This window comes from Abramis brama (genome assembly GCF_963993115.1).
Source record: "Abramis brama genome assembly, chromosome: 4".
Lineage (NCBI taxonomy): Eukaryota > Metazoa > Chordata > Actinopteri > Cypriniformes > Leuciscidae > Abramis > Abramis brama.
The window spans coordinates 45059812-45076400 of record NC_139966.1 but is presented as its reverse complement, the minus strand read 5'-3'; the positions used below and the strand labels follow the sequence as shown (position 1 = coordinate 45076400).

Sequence of the window (16589 nt, the reverse complement as noted above, 5' to 3'; positions counted from 1 at the left end):
AGTCAGATAACTGAATCGTAGCGTTCCATTGATGCGCATGTGCAGAACGCTTGCGCTGCTTTAGTTTATGTAAGGTTACCAGGCAACACATGCGCGTGCAACTTAGTTATCATTGATCCTTAGAGAAAGTCCGGCTTTCCTTGTATCCATTTAGAAGGGAAAAAATGAAGTTGTTTTCGTAATTAATTCTAATTCCATCTTTGACGTTTGTGTTAAGCTGAACTTGTCAGATTCGTTAATTCCTTCCTCTGGTAATGAACGGTGCTCTCTAGAGACAGGAAACCATAGCAAAAGACCATAGACAGCAAAAGAAGAGAGGTGACACAGTCATACACACAACAACAATGGAGGTAATAGCCATTTAAATATGCTTATTTACTATTATATTCTATACGTAACTCTTTGTTGCCATCATTTAAATCGGTGGGGTTTCCTTCAATTGTTCTTTTCTAATGGAGAATGATGGTGAACTGACGGAGGACGAGGTGTTTAAATGCCTGTCCAACCTGGGACAGTCTGCTACAGGACTCCAGCACACTTACCTATGCCTCTCTGTGCCAGTGAGTGGTCAACACACACACATTCATATTTGTTTTTTAATGTCAATGTGGGATTTCCATTTCCTTGTAATATTTTTATACTGACCTAATAATATTTTCTAACAATTAAACCAAACCCTCACACAAGCCTTTATGCATTTGTACGTATCCGTGTTGATTTTTGTCATGGCTTGTGTAACAGTCACATGACCATATTTGGTACTGTTCATATAATATCCAAAGGTTCAAAATTATTACATTTTTGATCATTTTAGAGCCACATTTGATATATTCATATCTCTCTATATATATCAATGTTTTGACTGATAAACAGGTTAAGACATTATTTAGTATGTTTTCTATTGCTTGGTCACCACAATATAAGTGGTTTTATTGTCCATATGGGAATATTTGCTCCCCACAATCTGATCTACACACACACACACACACTGAGACTGTTACATCACTATGCAACAATTGATATTTTCCATAATACAATTTCCCAGGCTTACTCGACAGAGCTCTGGGGTAGAATATTAATATATTTTTCTGGAAGCACTGATATTGTTTAGTTGCATGACTTCGCTGGAGAGAAACAGAACTGGCCTCCAAATTAGTTTACATCATTTTTTAATGCGCCATACTCTCCTCTAATTTCAGGGTTTTACCGGATGACATTTTTTTGCCATCTTAACTGAATTTCTGATTGTGTTTGGCCACAGGGGCAAGACTTGAAAAATGTCTCCATTTTATGCAATTACATCTATCTACAAAAGCTAGAGCTTCCCTACAATAAAATCAAAGGTAGGTTTACACCAGCTTAATGTTTGTGTTAAAAGCAAACTATATGGTGAAATGAAATTTGCTGTCATGTCTCGGACCTGCTCATATTCGTCTTCCGCTAATGTAGATAATATCCTCTTGTTGAAAATGTTTGCCGGAATTTTCTTCATCCGTGCCCTTCATGGTTGCTTGGTAGCGGGACAAATAATCTCAGCTGTGCAGATGCTTGTCATCCATCTTTCTCTTGCTCTTTCTGCCTAATGTTTTGTGACTGGTAGATCTATCCTGCGTGAGTCACATGCCACACCTCATCATACTGGATGCTTCCCACAACCAACTCACTGATTTCTTTGGATTCCAGCCACCAAAAAATCTCAAGGTGAGATTCAGTATTGTGATGTCATGTGAGGTTCACTTTTCCCATGCATCGCTAAAGGAAGAATAACTTTATTGTCTCATAGATGTTTCATTATTAATACTAGATGTGTTTTACAAAAAAGTGATCTCTAAAAGGTTCAAAATTTTCTTTTTGTAATTTCTTGCTTTTTGTATGATCATCTTTCATACTGTTATTTTCTTTTCTTTCTTTTTTTTTGCAGGAAGTGAATTTTTCACACAACCAGATTGCAGTTATGAAGGATCTTTCTGCATATTCTTCTTTGTCCAAACTGATTCTCGACTGTATCCTTTTTAAGGTTGCAAAGCATGACACAACATTTGCAATTCATTTTACTTCATTCTTTTAACTCTCATTAGAATATTAGTTCTGTAAGTAGACTGTTAGAGTTAGGTGTTAGGGTTCGGGTAAGTAGAATAAGTTTATGTACTTGCAAAGTCACTTATAGTGAATAGAACGTCTTTTGGGGAGCATCAAAATAAAGTGTTGGAAGATATTAAGCAGACAGTCTACTAATACTCATGTGACTGGTAGTTGACGTGCTGTTGCAAAGTTACTTATAGTTAATAGAATGTCTAAAGTGGACCTTTGAAATATCCATCGGGAATTGATTGGATAGGGAAAAGTGGGTTTCATATACCAAAATGGAGGACATTGATGAACTTTTGGTTTTTTATAGCATGCACTGATAAATTACAATCACAATAAGACCTGGAATGTGTAATTAAAAAGTAACTAGGGTGATTCATCTTGACTTTAAACTATGGATTTGTTCTAAACAAAGCATTCTTTGACCATTCCTCGCTGGTCAGATAATTCATTTAGTGCCATCAGCGGACTGGAAAAGTGCAAAAGGCTCTCACACCTCAGCCTGGCCCATAACAACATCTCCCGCATTAGTGGTCTGGACCATCTGCCCCTCAGAGTGCTCTGTCTGGTACCATCATCCCTCTTAAACACACACACACACTACAGATATTTATAACATACTGTAACAGCAACACCCATTTAACACAGCTAATTTATTCCTGATGATTAATAATAAGTGTAGAGAGGTATAAAATATGAGTGTAATTTGTCAAATATTTACTTAAGAGCAGGTTTGCTGATAAATTAATGTGTGTTTTGAGGATGGAAATTAACAGTGGCAAGGCCAAGGACATGTACTGAATATTAAACTCTTAAGATGTTAATTTCTGTTTGGGAAAATATGTCAACGTCTTCATGATGGGGCGGTAAATAAACGTAATCACGCTTGATTTTAATTTCAGATTGGAATAGAGAAATGTGAGGTCTTCCTTGTCTTTCCCCGAAGTGTTTACGAGTCCCTGTTGGATTAATTAGCGTCAGACTGGATAACCTGTTGACATATTTTCTGCTCCCCACATAGTATCTCCCCGTCACCTGTCATCCTCTTCCAGATTATGTTGTCGTGTCAACACTTTTAGAAAGGTTGCCATGCTCGCTGTCTGTGATAGTGTGGGCAACACTACAGCCTCTTGTTTTGGCACGTCCTACCATTTTGATATCGTTGACAGTTACTGTTTTTTCCCAGAACCATCCCCTAACTGTGTGTTTTTCAGACAGTATGCATGATTAAGCTCCAGCCTTTTCAGAAAATAAAACAAAGCCTGGTGTTGAAGCCCACCATATGGCAGGCCAGCGTGCCACCAGACCTTTGCCACTCAGCTGAAGGATGTTTATGCTGTCCTTTATCAAAGAGATTCTTCATCGTCAGTAGCGTTGCGTCCTTTGGTGTCCATGTCCCCATGAGGCCAAGCTGCTGGCGTGAGAGAGCCTGGACCCCGTTCAAAAAAAAAGACTCGCTCGTACACACCCTCCCACGCGCTGAACCTGTCCGCCCCCTGTTGCTCTGAGACCCTGAACAGCGTGCGCCTGTCAGCCTGTTCCTCTTACACCCATCACACTTTGGATCTGGAGCTTCCAGAGCCCCTCATGGTCAGTCTCCTGCTGTTCGGTGCCAGACATGGGGGTATTGTAAGGCCAGGGCTTTGGAAGCTGGAATCTCTGGCCCTCGTATCATGTTGCGGGTCAATTTGACCCATTAACATTTTTGAGTTGTCAGAAATATTGAAATACGGTTAAGTTTTGCTGGTATTACCAGATGTTTTGTTGTTTGTCATAGTGTGATTTTTGGTAATTTGTACTGAAATTCTAACCATACACGAACCTAATACGAAGGCTAGGAAAAGGGAGGTGAGACAGGCGTTAGGTGTACGGAAAGTCTCTCGTTCATTGATATGCACTCGCTACATCTTACCAGATGTTCACCTGTCAGTCCTTACCCATCAGCCTTGAATTAACTGAGCTCACCTGTCAATCACACAGTCACAGCCATACAGAAATAGCACATGACCGTGCAGATCATGTGCAGAGCATTTTAGTTACTGTTCTTTGCAATATTGAAATGATAATTGTATATGTGTGTGTTTTAAGAGGGTGAATGTGATACACAAGATTGAGAATCTCCAGACTCTCCGCAACCTCCAAGTTCTGGATTTGTCCTGTAACCGGATTCAAAGCCTCTCGGGTCTCCAGAACATCCATCTCCTGGGAACTGTCAACCTTGAGAGCAATCTGGTAAAGGAGCTGTCACATTCCTGTCATATTATATTATGCAAATTACTCTAATGTTATACCTCAGAACTTAACCAACCAAAAGGAACCAGTCTGACCAAGTGAAAATGGTTAGGAAGTCTAAAATGTGAGAATTGCATCTAAAAATCTGTCAGAAAATAAAAAAATGTGCAAAAATGTTACCTTTACAACAGCTTGTCACTGAGGCATTACCCTTAAAGGGACAACTATGTGCCTTATCTACTCCTAAAAGATTCATAGTAGTACTTTGAAGGTACATGTTACAACTCAAAGGTACTAATATCCATCTTTTAGATCTAGAAAGTTATATTTTTCTTCAAGTGTATATGTGGCACTAATATTAGGGGTAAATAATGTACAAAAGTGTACCTTTTGAAAAGATACCGCCCCAGCTTGTTTCACTCAACAAATTACTCACAACTTGTTTTTTGTTCCTTGTATATCAGATCAGTGAGATAAAGGAGGCTGCACATTTGCATGACCTGATTTTGTTGAGAGAAATTAATCTCCTGAGAAACCCAGTGCAGGTAAGGCCACCATAAACATCTCAACTCCACAGCATAGGTAACAATGGTCCTAAAGTCATAATTACCTTACACTCAAAGCCATTTGGCTTCTTGCAGAACCAAGATGGCTATAGACTGGCTGTGATCTTCCTCCTCCAGCACCTCATACTTCTGGACCAACATACTGTAACTGCAGAGGAGAAGGTGATCTACTTAAAAAAAGAAAAAAGATGTTCAGTTTCTAAAAAGTGAAGTGCTGTTTATGGCTTTGAGGAGGAAGCCTATTGTTGCACAAAAAAATTTTTGGAATAGCATATGCTTGCTGGTTGGAGTCAAGGATCTGGGTTCAAGGATCTGAATTGAACAGAAAGTAACTTGAAAGCTCTGAAAGTTTGTTGTAAAATGAAGCATGTATTTGAACGATTATGGCAAGGTTGAATAGTGAGTCACATTGCTGTTGTCTTTCATTTTCAGGTGTCTGCTGTGAACAAGTATGACCCTCCTCTGGAGGTGATCGCAGCCAGAGATCACATGACCCACTTGATGTACCAGCTCATGCAACCGCAGGTTATTTTTGACAGGTGCGACTTTTCGATCTGCTTTCCTCTTCATTTTATGGGCCTGTCTAGTCCATATAGGCCACTTCCCTCAAGCAGAAAGCCCTTTAAACTACTCACAGAGCTCTGATCTGAACAAAAATGAATCTGGAGCTATGTAGTGAGGCTATTTGAAGTCATACAGTTGGTTATAAACTACATGGTTGAACTCAATAGCATGGTTCACCACAACAGCATTAAGCTAATATGCATTTTTGCATGTTATTCCACAAGTACTCTCCCCAGTCTGGATGCTCCGTACCCCATGCTGGTCCTAACTGGCCCGCAGGCCTGTGGGAAGAGGGAACTTGCCCATAAGCTGTGCCAGGAATTCAGAGACTATTTTGCTTATGGGTAAGTGTCAGTTTAGAGTGCATTATAAAAGCCACTAAAATATGATTTTTCGAACTAATACAATATTAATCTGTATTTTATTCGACTGTATAATGTGATGTAATTGTGTTTATCTTAGAGCTGCACAATATTGGGAAAAACTGACATTGCGATATTTAGTTTTTCTGCGTATATATTGCGATATGAAAAAATACATGACTTTTTTTCAAGATGACATGAATAGTTATACTTGGAAAGAATGAATGATTTTTCTTTAATCGATTTGTTTGTTGTAGAGCCTGCCACACCACCAGGGGGCCCTATTATGGGGAAGAGGATGGATCAGACTATCACTTTGTCACTGAGGAAGAATTTCAGAACATGATTCAAATGGTAAAGTCTTCAGTCAGACAGCCAGACTTTTATCATATTCTGATCTGCTTTTGCACAATTTTACTCATAACTGTGGACCATTGTGTTACAGTTTTCATGCCCATTCATCTGCAGAAACAGACTCCCAGAGGCCATATTGGTCTATAAAGCAATGACATGCCAAAAATGTGAAGAGGGGAAAGAATTCACCCTAGATTCTCTCTTTCCCCAGGCCCCTCGGGTGCTTCTGAGAGAGTGCACACCTAGTGTGTGCCGCCACTATCTCGTTTAGCTCTGAAGTGTTGCTATATAAGTCCAGTGCTATTGATTGATAGAGGCTGGAAGGAAGCCTTTTGATGTGCGATTATAACCTTATGCCAGCAGCACAGAGGAAGAAGAGACTGAGTTTTACAGACTAGCCTCTCCTACCTATATCATACAAACACAGATGTGTGTCGGCATTCTGCAGACGCAAACGCTCCTCTGCTTTTTCCTGCTTGGTGCTTCTCTCTGGGCCTGTTAAAGCAAAACGAGGGTAGGATTAGAGCATGGTTGGTTTTTGTACTGATGTTTTAAAGCCACCTTGACCAGAGACGTAGAAACATGTGTTTGAGAATTGCTTTCTGCGAGTAAAAGCTTGACTACAGCGTTGCTGCTGGTAAATGGACCCAGGTGCAGTTGGACACTGGGGTCAAAGGTTTGTCTGTGTGGGAAGAACGATGTTCCCTTGCATCCCAAAGGTCAAGAGTTCAGGTCATTCTGCAGTGAATCTGTGCTGAACATCCATGTTGACGCCCATTCAGAGATTAATTTGAGTTCTATGACAGTCATGTTCCAATTACAGTGTCTTTTTCGGTTTTATTCTCCTACTGTCAGGGTCAGTTTGTCCAGACGATGCAATATGGAGGACATTGGTATGGCCTGTCTCGGGAGTCAATTGAGCATGTGGCTCGTGAAGGTCTGGCCTGCTGTGTGCATATGGAACTAGAGGTATGGCATCAAGAAAACATGTTCCACCAAGTTAACATTCATTGACCAAGCACAAAATTGGGTCAAATGCCACAGTAGTTAATTATACCAGACATTTCATGTGTTTGTTCCAACACCAGGGAGTGTATAGCTTGAAGAACTCATGTTTTGAGCCCCGTTACGTCTTGCTGATCCCCACTGTTGTTGATAATTACGTCTGCTTTCTGAAAGCAAGAGGATTCTACAGCAACGCTCAGATGGAAACAGCTGTGTCTCGCATTGATTTGTATGCCAAGATCAACAGAGAAAAGCCTGGCTTCTTTGATAACATCATCCCTTGTGGTAACAAAATTTTATTAACCCATATAGGTTAGTTACGCTGTGTCTGTCTATAGGAATATACTTTTTATTTCCCTTTGTGAATTGTGACAATTAAGCAAAACTGCCTTAGCAAGACATTTTCAAAGATTCATTCAGGTTTTTATGGAAACTCGATTGCTCTCTTCTATCAAGTGGTGCAGATATGACGTGTTTTTGTTAGCCAACCCAGACGTTAGCATCACCCTGGTTCCCTCGATAAAAAAACAATAGGATTTTTCCATTGGCTTTTGGATTATTGCAGAAAATAAGGTCTGTGACTAAGAAAAGCTTTTGATTCTTACACATTTTGTGAACACATTTTTCATGAATTTTGAAACGTAAATATAATCAGCAGAAGTCAAAAGCTAAATGTAGGCGATTATAGTCTACGCTTCCAAAAATTATTTCAGCTTTTGTTTGAAAACATTTTCCCTGTAAGTTCGAGTTATAATAGTTTTCAAGAGTGCAATTATAAGCACAACGAGGCTGTGAAAGCGGACTAGTGAGTAGTTGAGTTCACCTGTACGGCCGATGACATTTAATGTCACCAACAACCTCTAGTCTTATTTAGCCACTTGTTTTGCAACCTTTTACGAGACAAGTAAAAGCTTAAAAAAAATCACAAGAGGGTATTACTGATGTATTTCATATCGTAGAATAAAACATGAAAATATCTTGAGATGTCTTGTGTTCACAGACCTTATTTCAAGCATTTAATCAAAAAACACATTGACTTCAGGATGATGGAACCGGAAGTGCTAAAATGCTAACTCGTTTCTGGGTTTGGCCCCTGCACCACTCTATTATGCTCATCAGATGATCGTGCTGAGGCCTACCAGACACTAAAACAGCTGGTGAAAGAGTACCTGGGTCTAGAGGAGCAGGGAGGAGGAGATGACAGCAGCTCGGTAACACCTGACAACACCTCCACAAGTGAGCTATCACAGTCCAACTTTGCCATACAATTAAAGACCCAATGAAATCACTTGACAAGCACTCTTTTTTCTTTCCAATGTTGATATTTCACAGTTGAAAGAGAATTGAAAAATGTACATTAAAAATATGCATTTTAACATTAGATGTTAGATTTTGATGTTAAATCCACTATTGTTTTAAATAAAATTGTTTTATAGTCTATACAGTATTTAATGAAATTACATCAGAAGTAACTGTAATTAAATTAAATTAAGAGTAATCCCTTACTTTACTTTTTCAAGGGAAAAGTAGTAAAATTACAGTAATGAATTACTTAGTAATGCATTACACCCAACACTGGTCATGTGCCTCTACAAGTAAAGTCATAACATAATGATATTACTGCAGATAATTAACTAAAGATTCATTAAAACAGACTGCTGTAAGTTGAAATCCATGACTTAATCCATGACTAAGACATTTATTTACACTTAGTTAATACTAGATGTTGATAGGGAATTAATCCATGGTGATGGCAAATGTATTTAATAGCAATACACATATGACTTGCTCTATTAATCGACACTCATTAATGAATGGTTTAGTTCTTCTTTAGAGTCATACATTAACTTCATGAGACATACAGTAGATGAATTAATGCATATTAGTACACCCGTATTGTAAAGTGTTACCAAAATAACAGACATGGACTAAAGGCCACAAAACTCTTAATTTGTTTTCATGGGGTCTTTACATAAAGTCAGTTTTGTCTGCGGGGTGCTTCGCCAGGATTATAAAGGAAATAGTTGTAAATAGTTGTACTCAGTGTGAGGCTGTGGCACTTCACTGCTGCAGCCACAGCAGACATCTGTTCACGATGGCTGAGTGCCCTAACCATAATGCTGTCGTAGACGCAACTGGTGAGTTACTGGCAGCAAACACGACAAAGGACACTGACCTAATGGACTCCTACAGCAGAAACTACCAGAACAAAATCCAGGCCAAGATGACCCCTCAGCAGTCCCCTGCAGTAAGTGAGAGCATGTCCAGTGTTATTGATTCTGTTTATTTTACATAATTATTGGTTTGATATAATCCACAGAAGCTATCATGGCTGGGAATAGCAGAACACTTAAGTGAGCACAATATATTTCTGTGAACTTTAAAGGAAATGGCTTCCAATCACAGACGGCAGCAGCTGATTCGGGAAGCTTTGAGTGGGAAGAGTCTTGGTGCTTACGCCGAGCTGTTTCAGAGGTAACATAACACTGTACATTACTCAAAGACTGTGACCGATGAGATAGAACATCACTGTTTCATCCCCAAAACATTGGGTCAATCCAAAATTTATTGAGCTGCCTTGCTGTCTGCAGAGGTAGCTACCTTCTAAGACATCATGCTAACTCAACTAGAACCTCAAAAGTGACTGTTTGGAATGTTTTTGATAAGGAACAACTCTGCACACCACACAAATAATGATTCCAATAGAGTTTAGTGTTAGCATGTGGCAAAGCTAATGATGCAACACTGTAATACATTTATAATTAAACGGCATGCACAAATGCAAGCAACATGCCACATTTGAATAAGCTCATATAAACAGAACTATAATTTATATGACTGTACAAAAGTTTGGGGTCAGTAAGATTTGTGAAAGAAATTAATACTTTTATTCTGCAACGATGCAATAAATTGATCAAAAGTGACAGTGGAGGCATTTATACTGTTCAAAAAGTTTCTGTTTTAAATGAATGCCTTTCTTTTGAAATGTCTGTTTATTAAAGAATCCTGATGCATCACAGTTTCCACAAAAATATTAAGCAGCTCAACTGTTTTCAACATTGATAATAACTAGTGCAAAATGCCCGTGCAAAATAAGTTTTTAAGTGTGTTTTTAGTAATTGTTGGTTTGGTGTGTTTGAGTGCACATGATTTTGTGCATGGTAGAAAGCACACAGTGAACTCGAGAAAACGCTATGCTTGAGGAAACAGTTTGTGAAAAGGCTACTACAAATGATGCCCGTGAAAGAGACTGTGAACGCATTGAAAAGGATATGTTTAGTTGGTGAATAGCATTTACACAGTAGCGATAACGTTAAGCGCACCAGAATGAAATATAATATTCAGAAGTAAACAGCATAGCTGACTTACAGATTCAGTTAACATCCACAAATGAATAAGCGCGTCGATTCAGGGAGCAGTGCAAAGTGCCCGTGCAAAATCAGTTTTTGTGAGCTGATCGCAGTCAAAAAAGTTCAGGAGATATTTCTTAGCAATGGCTGATTTCAAGTTTCAATATGATAAAAAATAACTTTTATATTGATTCAATGGATTATTTGCATTTTGAAAAAAAAAAGTGTCATGAATTTATTGCATTTTTGGGAAAAAATAATCCGTTTTTATAATAAATCTTTGAAAATCTAAATCTGGATTTGAATTTATGTTATTATAACATAAAGATGCTATGTGAAAGTTTGAAACAGAAATTTATCACGATTTGGAACCAAACTATAATATTCAGAAGTAAACAGTGTAGCTGACTGTGTTTATGTCAGAATGTTTATTTTTAAACCACAACCTTCTTAGGGCTTCTTTGACCGATACAACCCTCTCATGTCAGAATGTTTATTTTTAAACCACAACCTTCTAAAAATGATATATTTAACGATATCTTTTGCATTTCTCATCCAAACAACATCAAACTTGGCACTGCACTTACTCGTACCCGTAGCGAGACATCTGGCGAGTTTGAAATCCATCGGACTAACGGTTCGAGAGATATGCGAGTAACAGACATACACACACACACAGACAGACAGACAGACAGACACACACACAGACAGACAGACGTTTCTGTAACTTATAGATAGATAAGAAGAAATGTTTTTTTAAGCACCAAATCAGCATATTAGAATGATTTCTGAAGGATCATGTGACACTAAAGAATGGAATAATGGCTACTGAAATTCAGCTTTCCCATCACAGGGATAAAGTACATGATAAATTATATTAAAATAGAAAATGGTAATTATATTTCATAATATTTCTGTTTTTACTGTAGTTTTTAATCAAATAAAACTTTTAAATATCAAGAAAATTAAAACATCGTTTTGAACCCAAACTTTCGAATAATAGTGTTGGTTGAAATAGTAGATTTTTAATTAGCTGAATTTTTTTTGGTGATATTTCAGTGACATTTCAATGATGTTTCACTGATAATTCAATACTGTCATGGCTACAATTAAATGGTCTGGATTTGTAACAAGCTATTGTGTAAATTTTTGTCTCCTCTGCACAAAGCACCACCACAGGCTGAGGCTGGTGTGTGTAGACAGTGTTTAACTGACACTGTATGTGTGTTTATGTGTGTGTCACAGGAGTGCACCAACAGCTCCATCATCATTAGCCTCTCACTCCCTGCCTCAACCAGGCCCCTCATCCTCCTCAGTGCGTCCTGTTGGCCTCGGCGGTCATGACCCCGATGAGGACAGCAGGTATGTCACACACACCTTCACATTTTCACCTCTGGTCTCTGACCTGAGCGTGGCAAGACAATTAACCTTTCCCCAAAATCCTCTCCTTGTGTACATCATTTCCCAGGACGTGTTTTATCTTGTAGCCTCTCCCTTTATGTTTATAACCTCCATCTCCATTTTACACACATTCAGGCTCAAATATCAAAGTTTTCACCCCCAGCTCAAAGTTAAAGCATTCAGGTACCTGACATGCCGCAAGCCATCTGGAAGATGTATGTGTTGGAGCACGTAAATGCAGATTTATGACTATCGGTGCTTTTTCCTCTCCCGTGTGTGAGCTCGGGGACTCTAACCAGGCGAGGAAATATAAGACTACTCCTGTGAAATATGCATGTCCCCAAGATATTTAAATACACTGTAATTTAGCTCATTAAGAGGAATCCTGGGAGACTTACAGAGCCGCCCGGTCTGCGTGGTGCACTGGCGTTTGCTTATTAGCTTGAAGGAAAAAAAGGACAAAACTAATGTGCTACTCCAAATTGTGTTAAACAGTGACTTTTTGTTTCTCCTCCACCAGGGAAAAGCAATATGCAATTGAAGTTTGTTACTTCGCAATCTAGTTATGAATTTTACTGTTTTCTTTATGAAATCAATTGAAAATGCAGCCTGGATGATCTGTGAGGGGACCATTGCCAACTCTATATTAATAAAAACTTCTTAAAACCTGTTTTTAATGGGTGTCTTGAGATGTTTATTTATTCAGCACTGTGTGTGTGTGTGTGTGTGTGTGTGCGCCCGCGGGTACATGTGAGAGTGTTTTTTTTAACTCAATCCTATAGAGAATGAAACATTTCCATATTGTTGTTGCTATTTGGATTTAGTTTCCAATCGAACTGAGGATTGCTGCATAAGGAGACCTTAAAAGTTGGGCTGTCAGTCAAATTAATCGCACTCCCAATAAAATGTTTGGGTCAGTACGAATTTTTTTTTTTTCCTGCACTTTAAGAAATTAATTAACTTTTATTCAGCTTCGATGCATTCATTTCATCAAGTGATAGTAAAGAGATGTAAAATGTTAAAATATTTCTGTAAATACTATAATACTTCTATAAATTACATTTTAAAATATTTTAAAATAGAAAAGTAATTTATACATACATATATATAGATACATATATGTATATACTGTATTTATTTATTTATTTATTTATTTTCAGCCTTGGTGAGCATAAGAGACCTCTTTCAAAAACATTAAAAGTCTTACCGACTCCAAACATTTGATTGGTAATATGATATGTTGATTAATTTATCAAAATTAATATATCAGTATTTTGAGAAAAGACATTAAATGAAGATCATTAAAGACATTACATTATTGTGGTAGGGGAGTGAAGTATGGAATAGACAAAAAGTAAAAAGCCAATCACTGACCTATAGTATACAGCAAACTGTTTTTATGTTGTAACTCTGTCTTTACCTTTCTTAATCTCTCTCTCTCTCTCCATCTCCTCTGTCTCAGTTCTGAGGAATCTCGTGCCAGTTCTGGCCTGTCCATGAGGAGCTCAGCAGGGGCGCTCTCAGCTGAGAGCCCGGCCCGGGGATCAGACACTGGGTCAGGGCCCAGCATAGAGCCTTTGGATATATCTATGTTGGGGCAGGACCGGGACTCTCTTAGAGGTCAAGAGCTCATGTTCCTTTCTGTGCTCATTCTTTATACATTTTAGTATTTAGTTTGTACATCCCTAAAGATGAACATACATAGAGGCTATTCGCACAGAATGTGTCCATCCCATTGTCTTTCAATATAAACATGGGCTAGACAGACGTCTTTAACCATTCCGCTCACATCTTGCATCTTTTGCAGTGTCTTGCGCATGAAACTGCAATGTAAATACTCGGCGCTCAAGTTAAAAGAAGTTCAACTTTTAAAAAACATGTCTCTAGACCTTGCACTTCTTTCTGTTCTACTGACCTGCATCTCTGCGTTCTGTTTGAACGGGTCCATAATATTTGTTTCATTTTAGAAGGTGTTCACATAGATATTGTATAAGTGTAATTTGTTTAAATACCTATGACTACTCATGCAATCACTTTAGATTGTCAGTTTATGTGACTAATGGATGTCTGTTTGATTTCTCGCAGGTCACATGGACTCAGGTCTGACCCCTGACGCTCCTCGCTCAGTCTCTGAACGTGTCTCTCCAACACTCCCCTCCTCCCCGGGCCGGCCAGGTGCCAATGTTAAACCAGTCCTGCCGCCCATCCCATCTGGAAGGAAGACCAATGATTCTGGCTCAAAGCAGTAACTGACAGGACAGAGAGCTAGAGAGGGTATAGATTGTGAGATATTAGAACATCGTGTGAGTGTTAGTAACAAAAATAGGTTATTGAAATAAGTTTAATTAACCCCTGAAGCCTTGAGCCAGCCATTCAATAAATGTCAATGAAAGGAACAGCTGTGCTCAGTGCTGAGAGGCAAAAGCAGGCAGGTCATCGGAAAATATGGAGATTCCCATCCTTCATCTGTGTCCTCCAGTGTGAGTGATCTGAGAGGCTTAAGGCTTATCCCTCATCAGCAGATCTAAGCTCTGGAAACAAATCCCTGGACACAGGAAATGAGGCAAAAACGTGTGCAATGGAGGTCACACTTTACATTACAATGTTACAATATATCGTCATATATATTTCTTTTTTTGAAAGAAATTATTACTTTTATTCTGCAAAGGTGCATTAAACTGATCGAAAGTGTCCAGTTCAAATAAATGCTGTTTGTTTCCCAAAATCCCAAAAAATGCATCATGCTTTCCACAAAAAATATTAAGCAGCACATAATAATGATAAGTGTTGGTTTAGCAGCAAATCAGAAAAATTAGAATGATTTCTGAAGGATCATGTGGCACTGAAGAGAAATTCAGCATTGTCATCACAGGAATAAATTACATTTTAAAATATATTAAAATAGAAAATAGGTATTTTATATTGTCGTGTCCTGTCCTGCTTCCTGTTTGACTAGCTGCCCTTGCCTGTGTTGGATTCTAGTTCCCGAGTTTCTGCATTTCTGCCCTGGATTATTCTCGTCTGGAGTTCCATTGCTTCGTGCCTGGATTCATGGATTTCTCACTTCACTTCTGCTACCACTGATCGGGTTGCCTGTCAACGTCCCTGCGCCATTCCATTGGACTGTCTTCCTGCACCAGACTGTTTTGGATATTGCTTCTCACTTTCTCTATCAATAAACTGTTGTTACTTGCATCTTGTATCCTCCATTATTTATCATGACAGAACGATCTGACCACAACATGGATGCAGCAAGTTCAACAAGCCTGAGTGAGTTTATTTCAAGAAGTATTGCACGCATGGATCAACAGGAAGAACATATTTCGAACACGGGTCATGCTGCGCAAGCTCTGGTGGCGCAGGTGTCCGAGCTCACCCAACAGCTCCAACAACTGAAGAGTCCCGCTGCGTCACCCACACCGCCCGTTCAGCCTACCTCCCCGGAGCCGAATCGTCATCCAGAGGCATGTTTACCTGCCCCGGAGAATTATTCAGGAGAACCTAATTATTGCAGAGCATTCTTAACAAAGTGCTCAATGTATTTTTCTCTGTAACCGCTGACTTTTAACAGCGAACAGTCTAAAGTGGCTTTTGTCTTGACTCTGCTGACCGGATGAGCGTCTGTCTGGGGAACGGCGGTGTGGGAGAACCAAGATCTGTGGACTATTCCATCTAGTTCCGCATGCTGGCCGCAGAGTGCCATTGGAACGAGGAGGCGGAGTGGGACATGTTCCTGCATGGGCTGGTTGCTCGTGGGAATGACATACACGTCCAATCAGACTACCTGGGGTCGTCGAAGGTCAACAAGCCAGCGGCAGGGACACGGTCAGCCCCGTTTTCGATCATGAGCCCATGCAGGTGGGTAGAGCTCGGCTTTCCCGGGAGGAGAGAGAGAGGCGGAGGTCTAAGGGACTTTGGCTCTATTGTGGAAGAGCGGGCCATTTCCTATATTCCTGCCCGGAAAAAGATCGAGCCCGGTAGTGAAGATGAGGCTACTATCGGGTGGGATCTCCGCTGAGAAGACCTCATTATCTACTCTTCTCCCGGTAAGACTGAGATGGGCAACCCGATCTCACAACTGTCAAGCCTTACTGGACTCAGGAGCAGAAGGTAATTTTATTGACCTGACTTTTGCTCACAAGCTTCAGATTCCCATCACATCACTTACTCACAAGATTTCTGTCAACGCTCTCAACAGACAAGAACTTCCTAACATTTCTCTCACCACCGAGCCTATCACACTTATCACATCAGGCAACCACACAAACGCTGTAATTTCTTCTCATGGGCTCTCCCTTAGCACCCATAGTTCTCGGTCACCCATGGCTGGTGAAGCATAATCCCAGGGTTGACTTGGGCCAGAGTTCCATTTCCACCTGGAGTAATCAGTGTTATGCTTCTTGTCTAGTGTCTGCTTGTTCGTCTGTGTCTGGTTCTGTGTTTCAGGAGGAGGCAGTGAATTTGTCAAACGTGCCCGTTGAGTACCTCGACCTGAAGGAAGTGTTCAGTAAGTTCCGTGCTGCTTCTCTTCCTCCGCATCGTCCCTATGACTGTGCCATAGATTTACTGCCGGTAAGTCTCCGCCTAAGGGCAAGTTATACTCGCTTTCTGCTCCAGAAAGGGAGGTCATGGAGAAATATATTTCTGATTCTCTAGCAACGGGGTTC

At 39.7% G+C, this 16589-nt stretch overlaps 1 protein-coding gene across 1 annotated transcript; it reads left to right on the top strand.

The window, feature by feature from the left end:
- Window positions 1-452: 452 nt before the first annotated feature.
- On the top strand, window positions 453-15116 carry lrguk (leucine-rich repeats and guanylate kinase domain containing; the record flags this gene model as incomplete). Its single annotated transcript, XM_084110688.1, has 19 exons — window positions 453-560; window positions 1262-1343; window positions 1601-1701; window positions 1922-2003; window positions 2532-2656; window positions 4177-4320; window positions 4785-4865; window positions 4962-5048; window positions 5319-5425; window positions 5675-5794; window positions 6070-6166; window positions 7022-7135; window positions 7255-7456; window positions 8291-8407; window positions 9301-9419; window positions 9558-9646; window positions 11767-11883; window positions 13385-13542; window positions 14008-15116. The coding sequence occupies 19 exons, from the start codon at window positions 453-455 to the stop codon at window positions 14169-14171; spliced, it is 2214 nt and encodes a 737-aa protein (XP_083966814.1). The 3' UTR covers window positions 14172-15116.
- Between the last annotated feature and the right edge of the window lie 1473 nt (window positions 15117-16589).